Source organism: Pseudopipra pipra, chromosome 1 (assembly GCF_036250125.1).
Source record: "Pseudopipra pipra isolate bDixPip1 chromosome 1, bDixPip1.hap1, whole genome shotgun sequence".
NCBI classification, from domain to species: Eukaryota; Metazoa; Chordata; class Aves; order Passeriformes; family Pipridae; genus Pseudopipra; species Pseudopipra pipra.
This window is the reverse complement of record NC_087549.1, coordinates 101,415,453-101,427,854: the sequence shown is the minus strand read 5'-3', so window position 1 is coordinate 101,427,854 and position 12,402 is coordinate 101,415,453. Positions and strand designations below refer to the sequence as shown.

General features: G+C 35.0%; 1 protein-coding gene across 3 annotated transcripts in view; it reads right to left on the bottom strand.

The window, feature by feature from the left end:
- The window catches only part of SUGCT (succinyl-CoA:glutarate-CoA transferase), a 313,399-nt gene that overhangs the window by 173,001 nt on the left and 127,996 nt on the right, over positions 1-12,402 (bottom strand). For all 3 annotated transcript variants that reach the window (XM_064668265.1, XM_064668271.1, XM_064668278.1), the window contains one exon: positions 9,076-9,178. In XM_064668265.1, the coding sequence (XP_064524335.1) occupies positions 9,076-9,178 (103 nt within the window). The remainder of the gene's footprint in view (positions 1-9,075; positions 9,179-12,402) is intronic.

The following is a 12,402-nucleotide window of genomic DNA, read 5'->3' as shown; positions in this document are numbered from 1 at the left end:
TGATTCAGTGAATGCTCAGATTAAAAAAAAAAATAAAACCAACTTCTAAAGAATCAATTACTTTAGCATATAAACTCTCTTCATGCTGAGAGAGACATATTGACGAGAGAGACATATTTTCCTCTTTCCCATAAATGTAACAGACTTAACACTCCTCAAACTTTAGATAAATGAAACAAACGGGTTAATTAAAAACTCTCTTCTGACCCCACAGTTACACAGTTTATACAAACAGAAGATCTGGTCTCACGCTCTGTGAGGGATTTCTCAGAACTTACACATCATCCAGCTCAGTACATCTTAAAGTATATGGCCTTATCCTGAGTATACTCTGGTAAAGTGAGACACCAAATATAAATCCTTTGAAACCAACTGATGCCACTTTGATGAGCTGCAAGGTTAGAGAACCAGTGTGCATCTCCTGCAAGTACAGAAACTAATCCAAGAGTTTGAGGCACAAGGGATGTGCATCATAGACTCCTAACACTGAGGCCTAACAAAGACTGTGAAGTTTCAAAAACAGCTCATTGCTTCATATTTGAGTATGGCTTTTTGATACGTCTCTTTTAGAAGGAAATGCCTAAAAAGGCTAGGTGACTCTTCATGCCTTTGAACAGCCATGACTGTAATGTAATTTTTAAACACAGTTTAGTACTTTGCTAGGTCCCTTTTTTGAGAACTTAATGTTCTTCATAACCAACAAATACTTAGATCCCTCTTTTCTCCGTGCAAATAGTATTACCCAAAGACATCATATCATGGCTAGGCTTCGCGAACGAAGATTTAGGAAGGCTCTATCCACATTTTCTACAGGCACGCTGGTGGCTTATGAGGCCAATACGAGATAGACATATCCGATTGCAAAAGGCACAGCAGAAAGACTCCTTAGGTGGTATATTACCATTTATATATCTACACACTTAAAAGAAAAGAGAACAGTAAAAATGCTGCTACCAAGCATCATTTTCTTGCTTGCACAAAAGAAACACAGTGCAATCTTAGTGCATGGTTGAGTTATTTCCTGTCAGGCTCCTTCCTCATTCAGTAAAAATATTCAAAAGTGGTTTTATTTCTCATAAGGTGTTGCTCCAGGTCTTATTTTAATACACATCACTCAAATCACATGATAAAAAAAAGTTAATTTCCCAAATTCTCTGGTGCTCTCACATTAGAAGTTATACTTTCCAGAAGCATAAGTACTATGTCTTTACAACACTGCTTATCGGAGTCACAATTTCATGGCTAAGAAACCAAAATATAGAGAAAACTAAGGATAAAACCACTATGTTAAGGCTTTTCAGCTATTTTAACAATATTACATTTTTAAGTGCTCAAGCAATACTTTAAACAGTTTCATTAACATCCATGAGAACTCAGCACTGCTGCGTATTTTGCATATGGTATCATTAGGCAGACACTCAAAACATGAGGCGTACAAATGTAATGAACACCTTTTAATATTCTGATTGAAGTGACTTATCCAAAACCATGGGTGAACTGTGTGGCAGATGCAGGAAGAGATTCCTGTCTGGCATTCAACTTCTATAAAAATGAAGCCATATTTCTGAAACTTCTTAACTCTTTCACTACTTTTCCTACTTGGAATCAAATGAATTAAGAACTTGACAGACAATAACTTGGTTAAAAAAACAAACTAAACACCCTCCTACTGATCAGTCAAGTCTATCCTGCATGCTTCAGGAAGAGAGTACAGCAGAAAGACATTACCTGATTTAAAAATATCATAATGTATACGAATTAGAGGTTCTCCTACAGTAAAGAAAGTTGGTGGTGAGTTCTCATGTCGGTGTTGTTCTTATTTATTGTGGCATTTTTTAGAAATCAAAATTCAGGCATTGGAAAAACCTAACCAATTCTAGCTAGTATAGTTAGACAATTTGTAATCTAGGTCTCAAGCAAAGCTGACACCTTTGGGCTCACAAAACACATAAAAAGGACTAGAAATGTGGCAGCAGGTGAAAGCATATCTTTTGCATGCACCATGTGGGGTTCCAGTATTTTACTCATAGCCAGCTTCTTTCTACTACCCTTAAAAATATGGGGCAGAAAAGAGCACATCTAAGACACTGTCATCAACTTTCTACTCAAGTCTCTAAAACAGAGCAGTAGAGCTCCCAGAGAAAAACTAGTTGTAAGAATATGTTGATAAGGTAAAAAATACATTTCTCGAAACTTGTTCTCCCCATGAGTCAGTCATTTTACCAGAAGTGTTTCCCATGTACTTGAGACTTAAGCAGACAATCAGCACTGGAAATTTTAGATCAAACTCTGTAAAGTTAAAGGCAAGTGAAAACAAAACCTCATAATAGAAATTGTTAAGCTACCGCCTCAATCATTATTTTTCTTGCCATGTCAATAGTTTTATAGTAAATGTGTGTACAAACAAAATCCTGTCATTAATATAAATATACATTTTTATTTAGAACTCCATCATATTTCAAGACTATTTGACTATAAGCTCTCTACTAGTCATTATGAGAGAGGCAGGCCACACAAAAACATAGCACAGTAATGGACCAGACCTCACTGCAGCCAAAATTTAAAACAAGCCTCCTGTTACAATATTCCTCATACTAAAATACAAGTGATGTCTCATTTTGAACCATTCTTATGACATCTGGATATAGAACTGCCTCATAATACATATAGAGCCTGCATAATTTTGTATATGTGAGAATCGCATACTACAGTCTTGGAACTGGATTTTCCATTTCACTTCTTCAAACTTTGTTCCATTTCTTAATCCTTTCTGCTTTAGAACAGAATCTACTTTTATAAATTTCCCACAGACCAAAAGCTCAAAAACATTTGTAATTTAGTACAAAAGAGCTACTCCTGACAAAATTAAAGGGTTGGGTATGGCTGGTGGTGTGGAGTTTTTTCATTGCACAGATTTTAAAAATTGAAGTATAAAGTTGGCTTGAAACACCAAATCAAAGCTAGGCAGCACACATTTTCAACTCAGCAAGACAGGCAGGAATAGAGCTGAATTTCTGATTCAAAATACAATTTAATTTTAACCACATTCATCCGGATGTTTCCTTTCAATGAATTGGCATTTTTAAATGTAAAAACATTCCATCATAAGATTTCCAACCAGTTTTAGTACTTCTTTAATAGACACATGCAAAATTTAATTCCTCTCTCTTGTCTGTTAGGAATTACTTCCAGACACATCGTATCACCTCAGGCCTTCAATCAGCTGCTTTTCAGTTGCAGAAACCTCTATATGTAAAAAAGCTCCCTGCAGTATTATGGGCATGAATATAATTTCATTCGTCTTGGGACAGCCCTTAGTAGGCCACAAAAGTCTATTTCAACAAACAATTAAAATACAGTCATATAAGAAAAAAAAAACAACAAAACAAAATAAAAAGCCCAAACCAGCAATAAAAACACATAACACGATTTAAAAAGAAAAAAAACCACCACAATACAAAACCACCCAACATATTTTATAATTTTTGCTGTTCTATGTGTTCACAATACTGAACGTAGAAGCTTTTACCAGATGCTAGGAAATTTTTGCCAGGATGCATTCAAATGAAATTACTTCCAAAATAAGAGCCAGTCTGGAGGTTAATAAGAAAAACCTACCACCTTCATAAGTTTCCACAAATAATAAACTTAAAACATCAAATAATTTCCAGCTATCAGATATTTCAATACTCAATTTACTATGACTTTTTTTTTTCTGAGGCAGACTCAGAGAAATGCTAAAGGAACTGTAATGGCCTTCTGGGACAGGAAGACTAAGGTTTCTGTAAAAAATGTTAAATTAATTTTTATAGTGATGCAAAGTCAGGGAAGGGTTGTTAAGGGATGGCCTCCTGCCACAGGGTGGAGTTTTGTTATGGTATCCTTTTAGAGTCTGCAGGTGTTTGGCAGGAGCTGAAATCAGGGTCAGCTGTGATATTTCAGCTCCGATATTTCCCTCCCCATGTTTCTCAGAAGTGATGCATCAGGGTGATGTCTTACACCTGATGTACTCAACTTGTGTGGTATGACTGCAACTGCTGGGGCGGCATGGGGAAAGTACCACTGCATGGTTTTCATTTTATTTTCAGCTGGCAACATTCATACAGTAAAATTCATCAATATGAATGGATTTAATCTGGTAAAACATCACATAACAGTTTATTAAACTGCCTGTATTTCTGGGTTGTTTTGTTGCTTCTTATATATGCTAGCTATTTAATTAAAGAGCACTGTATAAGAATCTTGAAAGAAATTACATTGTGAAAATGGGAGGGCAACATTCTAAAGAAAAAAAAAGCCAACCTTGGGTCTCCTCACTTAATCAGCAAAGATCATTGCTCTTGCATACTTAGCTGTAGTACAGTGCGTACCTCTTTTTGTTTTCTTTTATCTTTTGGGAGAATTTGAATAGTTTCTATTAAAAATGGTATTCTCTTTTAAGTTTGTTTTGTTTGGAAAGCCTAAAACCACATTGTATTTCACACACGTATTCCCCAAGGTATGCTAAATGGGACCATACTGAGGTCATTCACAAGTTTTTTAAATGGTTTAAGAATTCTTTTAATGTTTGTACTATCTTGGCATGATTAAAAGAGCACATTTTTAAAAAATAGTTTAAAAAAGCTTAACTATATAAATTTTCATTTAAATAGTGTATACTCTACTATTTTGTAAGAACTTTTACAAATATTCCTTTCTCCCCCACGTTTTTAAGAAAATTGTTCCCTTAAATAGTGAATCTTCTCTTTTTCTCAGCCTTTTTATCCACATATGCACAAGCATACACATACGTCTATCCACAGACTGATTGACTTAGCAGTACAAATGCCTGTAGTATTCATTTTAACTTCACAAATGAATAAAAGATTATAATCAGTGGGAAAAGTGGATGTTTCGCTCCATTCATGGAAAAAACAGTATCACCTGGCACTCCAACTTAGTAAAAAACTTCCTGTTTTTTGGCAGCTCACTTGGAGTATGATTGAAGCTGTTAACGATATTAACAAAATGTCCTGGGATCAAAAAATATGTTGTTTTATCTCAGTTTATAGAAAAAGTTATATAAACCACTCTGAGCCTTCAGAGCTCTGAGGTCCTTTTAGTTAAAATAAAATTTGAAAACACAACTCACCTGTAAGCCAATTGAGTTCCATCAGACCATTTCAGTCATCTCCTTTAATTGTCTTTCCCCCTATTTCCTTACACTTTCTTCTAGCCATCCCTTGCATTATTCCAGCCTCCTCCCAGGATTTCTGTCTTTTTCTGGTACCAGCCTAGCACACACTTTACTGACAGCTGAGCACACAATTGTTGACATCCATGCAGTGCATCTTAGTGCGCTAACGGTGCAAGACTGCACTTAAAATTAAGTGTTTGCATTACGGATATCAAAATTCAAAGATCAAAGAGGAAGATGGTGTCAATTAAATGAAAGTAAATTAAATCCAAACCTTCTGGTAATGCCCAAAATGGCAGAAGTTAGCAAAACCTATAACATTATCTATTAGAGGTAGAGGACAGTTTGACTATACTGAAGAATCACTGGGTTTCATGTTTTTCTAAAGTCTTCGCTATTGTTAAAAGCAAATGGCAACAAAAAGCAGATTACTGTGTTATGATAAACTCCTTAATTTTAAATCATGCTGTTTGTACATGTTGTTATGCAGTATTACTATCCGTGGTTATTAAATGCAAGCTGAGTGACATCTGTCTTAGAAATGCATTTTCTGATCTAAATTGAGAGTAAAAAACCATCATATTATAATGGGAGCACTGTTATAACAAAGTTATACTTGATGACTGGGTTCAGATTTACATATAAAAAATGTGTGCTGTTTGGTGGATGAAGAATTGGCTGGACAGTCACATCCAGAGGGTGATCAATGGCTCAGTGAGACATACCACTGGTGACAAATAGTGTCTCTTAGGGGTCCATACTGGGACCAGTGCTATATAATATCTGCAGACGACACCAAACTGAATTGTGTGGTTGACAGGCCTGAAGGATGGGATGCCATATAGAGGGACCTGGACAAGCTCAAGATTCAACAAAGTCCTACACCTAGGTCAAGGCAACCCTCAGTATCGATATGGGCTGGAGGATGAATGTATCAAGAGCATCCCTGCAGAGAAGGACTTGGGGCTGCTGGAGGGTGAGAGGCTGCACATGACCTGGCAATGCATGCTCATAGACCAGAAGGCCAACCGTATCCTGGAATGCATCAAAGGAAGTGTAACCAGCAGGTCAAGAGAGGTGATTCTCCCCCTCTGCTCTGCTCTCATGACCTCCCACCTGAAGTATTATGTCCAGCTCCAGGGTCCTCAGTATAGGAAGGACATTAACCTGTTGGAGCAAGTCCCGAGGAGGGCCATGAAGATGATGGCTGGATGGAGCACCTCTCCTATGAGGAAAGGCTGAGAGAACTAGGACTGTTCAGCCTGGAGAAGAGAAGACTCCAGGGAGTCCCTATTGTGGTCTTTCAGTACTTGAAAGAGGACTGTAAGACTTTTTAGCAGGGCTTGTTGTGAGTGGACAATGAGTAATTATTTTAAACTGAAGAAGGATCAATTTAGATTAGATATAGAAAAGCATTTTACAATGAGGATGGAAAAACACTAGAACACATTGCTCAGAGAAGTGGTAGATACTCCATCCGTGAAAATATTCAAGATCGGGCTGGATGGGACTCTGAGCAACCTGATCTAGTTGAAGATATCTCTGCTCAATGCAAGGTGATTGGAGTAGATGACCTTTAAAAGGTCCTTGACAACTAAAAATATTCTATGATAAATCTTGCTGTGATTACACTATGTTCTTGTTGGTGGGTGCTGGTTTTTCCCTATTACAATTGGGATTTCACAGTGCAGAGGATACCTAGATTACAGACTCTCAGGTGTTGTTAAACTTCTTCCCCAATCTTAGACAGTCTCAGGGCACTGTCACGTTTTTCAAGGTTTCAGAAACTAAAATTGCAGACTAGCTTATGAAAGAGCAAAGCTATATACAAACATGTGTTTTTATCCTGGATTCATGCTGCCTATACAGCAACAGAAAAATGAACAAGTGGAGGGAGACTGGGCAAGGTACAACAGCAAAACCAGAAGAAATGTGAAGGTGAAAAACTGCTTGAACTGTCCCTAAACCTCTAAATGCAAGATATGGATAAGTGACTTAGAGCAATGAAGCCAACTCTGAAGGTCTGAAGTCTTCACCGTCAAAATAAAAATTTGGGTAGAAATTAGAAAAATATACTTAATAGGCTAAATATACAACTCTCCAAATTGCTGTCTGCTGGATAGTCTCACAGGTACATAATGGTGGAGTGGGAGGCTTAATTTTATATAAGTGATGTAAAGTAGACATCCTGACACAAGGCCAATACCTCAAACATCAACAGTTTTCCATATTTAAAGGAAGAAGAGGAAAGAACTGCAGTCTTTTTTTTCCCCTGCTTCCTTTGAACTGAAAATACCTGTGAGAAAACGCTTCAGGATGTAAGCAGCACCAGAAATGAAACAAATGTATAACATGAAGCATTCCACAAATACTGATATTCAGTTTCCAATAGTAATAAGAACACAATGTCTGAGTGCCATGTATATCAGAGAAGAGTATAGAAAAGACAAAGCTTTTCAGCAGTTTTGTGAGGAAGAGAAGAGAGATGAGCATGCCCCTTTACAGAAAAATATTTTGAAAAACATGCCATATGGTGATGTCTAACTGCAAAGCACTGTGATACCTTTTATGGATGGGCTAACTATATCAAGTAATAACCTGACAGGTATATATAAATAACATATATATAATTATAATAATATATGTGTAAAAATAATATTTAGGTGAATTGTAACAAGAGCAAGGCAACCAAGTTAACATCTTTTCAGTTTGGGAGGTAATAGCCATGCCACGACATATAGTGTTTTAAAAAGCAGTCTCTTTCAGAGTGGACTCAACTTGTTTAAATTCACAGCATCAAAAAAAAGCAAAGACTATTTTTCCAATGTTGTCCCAAGTACAGCCAAGTCTGAGTAAAATAGTCTTGCTGTATGTTCTTCAAAGCCCAACCTTAATGCCTGTGAAAGTTATGAAGTGAAAAATTTGGCCCATGCATACTTTACAGCATGATACTACATCATTTTAAGGAGAAAGAGTGTATTTATTTAAGAAAAACAAACTTCTTTCCCTGCAGCAGCCTAACAAATACTGTTTTATGCCTCTAAGAGTATGATAATATTTATAGCAAACATATTTATTATAAACATAAGCAGACAATGATCGATCATTTCTCTTGCTAGTCTCATTAGTAAAATTCAACTTAGAGGAGACAGAACACCATAGAATAGCCATAAAATACTCTCTTACAGTGTTCAAGAAAGTATAATTTGTCTTGGGCTCTTTAACCTATCCAGAGGGGTGAGAAGAAGGGGAGGGATGAGAGAATATGGAGATAATGCAACTCTACAGATACTCAAAAGTGAAAATACTGTATATAACTAAGTATAGATATAATTCAGTGAAAGATTTAAAATTTAAAAGAGACGCACAGATGAAGTGTTTTCAGCTACTGAAACTGCCAGGCCAAGAAAAAGTTAAGATCTTTCTTCATATGACTTTTGTGCTTCATTTTTCTGTTTACAGTCAAAAAGTTGCCCGTTTTATTTCAAAGAGTATTGATTCCAGTTATCCATACTCCATACAGAAAATTAGTTACTTGTGGGCAGCAACAAAGGTACTTTTCTGCATATTTATCTGATAAAATGCAATTACATACTATATTACCATTTCTTTCCTTGTTTTACCAGCCAGTTTTGAAAGACAGACTCTATATGAGACATGGAATATCTATGGTTTAATTCATTATGAAAAAATCTGTGTTCCTAAGCATAGAATTCATTTAAGGATCTGTATTTATTTCTTATTATGACATATTATTGGCTTAAACTCAATCTACCATACAACTCAAATCCCATTTTAAAGTAGCCAAAATCAGATTTGAGTGGCAGAAAAGGCGATCATCACTCAGCACTTGTAAAACACATGTAATAATGTATAGAAAAGACTTGATGAGGACCAACCTGAGGATCGGAAAATACTTGCTGCATATTGTTGATCGGGCCATATGGAACCCCACTACCTTCAAAGAGCTGCAACCATTCGATTGTTGTTTTTTCTGAAAACCTAAGAGCAAATAAGAAGCATGTGGTTTCAGCACTGTGGTTTCAGATGCTAAAAAATATATAGCATGTCTCCTCCCTCTCTCACTTATTCCATACTCTTCTCCATTGATTTCTTCCCAGTCAGTGAATAACATAACAAAAATGTACTACATATGTTCTTAAGAAATGCAAAAGCCAAAGACATAGGGGAAAGAACATTGCTGAGCTGACTTCTATTTCTATGAACTGACTTCAATTTCTATCTAATCATCTGAAGCAATCCAGGAATGATGTAAAGTTAAATTTATCAGCAGTTTCAAATAAGGATCAATGGGTTTACTCCAGTCCTTAATTACAGTAATGTGCTTCACATTTGTTTTCTGTATGAACATATTTAACAACAAAACGATATAGTGCGAGTCTAACATACAATACTGCTCATTAAAAGCTTATGTAAAGCACCATCAAAAACATATGTCAGGTTTAACAACCACATTTTTTGGTCAGATAACAACACTGATTACATACTTATTTGTTGTATCATTGTATTACCTATCCTAAGGACATCCAATTCAGCATATATACACTTTGACTATGCTGGTGAACAGCGTACTTCTTTCTAAGCATTCAGTTCCATAACTGGTAGCACTACTCTATTTCCCCTGTTTTGCTAGATACTTTTTCTTTCCTTATCTGCCTAGTGTAGTTACATACATGAAGAAAAGACACTCTTGAAGCAATAAAAATTATTGAGAGAAGTATTTTCTGCAGTCATCTAGGATCCTGAATCAAAGGTGAACTTACTTGGAGATGGTATCTTACATTCCTTGAAGGTAAGTAACACAGAAGTCTACCAGTTTATTAGCAATCAAAGATCTACTTCATGATACACCCAACACCGAAAAGAAATTAGGTGTAATTGAAAGACCTGATGGTGATGGATGAAATTAACAGAAACCTTTATAAGGGATACTCAATTACTGGCATTCTGTAGCTCACCAGTTTGGAGTTCCCTAAGAGTAATTTGGAATAATGCCAGTAACATTCAGCTTTTCTTCTAGCATGTTATTATTACAAAAAACAAACAAACAATCAAAACAAAAAACCAAAAACAAAACCCCAAAAACAAAACAAAAATAAATAAATAAACAAAAAAACCCAAACCAAAACCAAAAACAATTGATCTCTTCCAAGTTTCTGGCAGGAAGTTAATAGAGACAAAGCTCAAAAGCACAAGAAACCTGAATCAGTACAAAGTCAAACTTCATAAACTTCTATTTTAGACTAAATAAAAAAACCCATAGTGATGGTGGCAAATTATAAGTATATTAAGTATTAGGTATAGGTGTGGATCCAAGCTTTACTGTTAATGTCTTTCTGTGCAGGAATGACTTCTCCAAACTTTGAAGGAATAAATCCTGATACCCAATGCATTCTGTAAGCTGAATGAATAGCAAAATGCACAAGTCTTGCATGGCTTTTCCTCAGAATTAGAAGCTTTACTCCTGAAGTTAACAAATAATACAAATAACAAATGGAAGGAGCAATAAAATATATTTCAATCAAAAGACTTTAAAAGTACAAAATGTATTATAAGATGAAGCATCACTTTTGAAGAAACAAAGCATCATTTCTAAAAAAAACATACAAGATTACTCCACAGTCCATTTATATGTAATGTATTTCATTGAATATTAAACTGCTTTCATGGCAAATATGTAGTCAGGCATAAAGATAGTGCCACTGTTGGATACATCTAGGGTCCATTTAATTTAGTACTCTATTGTATTTCCCTACAGTACTCTCTGTTTGGCAACAATTCTCATAATCCATGTATTCTTGTTATTATTATATTATATTATATTATATTATATTATATTATTATATTATATTATATTATATTATATTATATTATATTATATTATATTATATTATATTATATTATATTATATTATATTATATTATATTATATTATATTATATTATTATATTATTATATATTATTATATAATCCATGTATTCTTGTTATTAACCTTCTATTATTAAGGTTTGGGGCTCAAACTACTGCATAATGTAAATATGATTCATATGAAAAACAGTTTCCCATCAGTTACTGATGCTGTTTATACAGAACTATGCTGTTTCCTGCTAGCAACTGAGATGCTTTGTAATTCATGGCCCACTAACTCCCTTGTTATAAACTGAAAGCTTTGGTCAGCTACTACTTTTTCTGACACCACAAATTAGATTATCTCATTTTTAACAAAAGACAGGACAGCTACAAGAGGAATCTTGGACTTTATGGTGGCAAAGACCATCACTAAGAAATTATCGTAGTTCTTAATAAATGTATCAGCATTCCCTTGATCTGTTAGTAATGAATATGTCCTGCTATGTTATGTCCTTGTACTTCTTTTTAAGAAAGAGTTTATAAATATCCTCCTAAGTTTAAAGAAGAAAACAACTTTTGCATTTAAAGGTTACCCTGAAAATGAAGTCTTTTCAGTGGGAGCATCTATAATTTACATCTGCATAATCAGTGCTTCCTGATGTCATGGTAAATCTGAATAATTTTCAAGACATACATTCTTCAGTAACATCATTATGAGTGACTCGATATACAGTGGAGTTGTATATGTATGCTGCACAATGCACATACATATTGAGTAAAATTTCTATTATTCTATATGAACTTCTGCAACATTGGCTTGTGCTTAGATTTTTCCTTCCTATGTAATAGGAATTACCACAATTTCGTAGAAAAAAAGAAATTGTCTCGTTTTAGAATGGAACTAACATTTGTCTTAGTCTTACTCATTAATTTATTTATTGATGGCTGGAGGTAATTCCTAAAAGCTTTCAACTCAATCAAAGAGGTAAAATCCCACATTCTATCATCCTCAACAGATGCACGCAGCATTTGCTCTTGAAATTGAAACTCTTGATCTAACTCTGATGTAGAATAGCTTCCTTTATTTGTGTTAAAAGGACTGTTGAGAGCATATTGTTAAGCAAACTGTTTAAAACCAAACAGAATATCACTACTGCCAATAAAAGTCTAGGATTCAGATTTTGAAAGCAACAGCATGCAGCTATTTTGTTCATTCAACTGTGTTTTATATATTGAATCATCTGTTGTACATCATTAAGGGAGAAATACTTTTTCAAAATCTGATAAAAGATAAGGCATGGATAAAAAAACATCAATTTTTACCTCTTTGGTGTCAGCTGTAGAAGCCGCACAAAC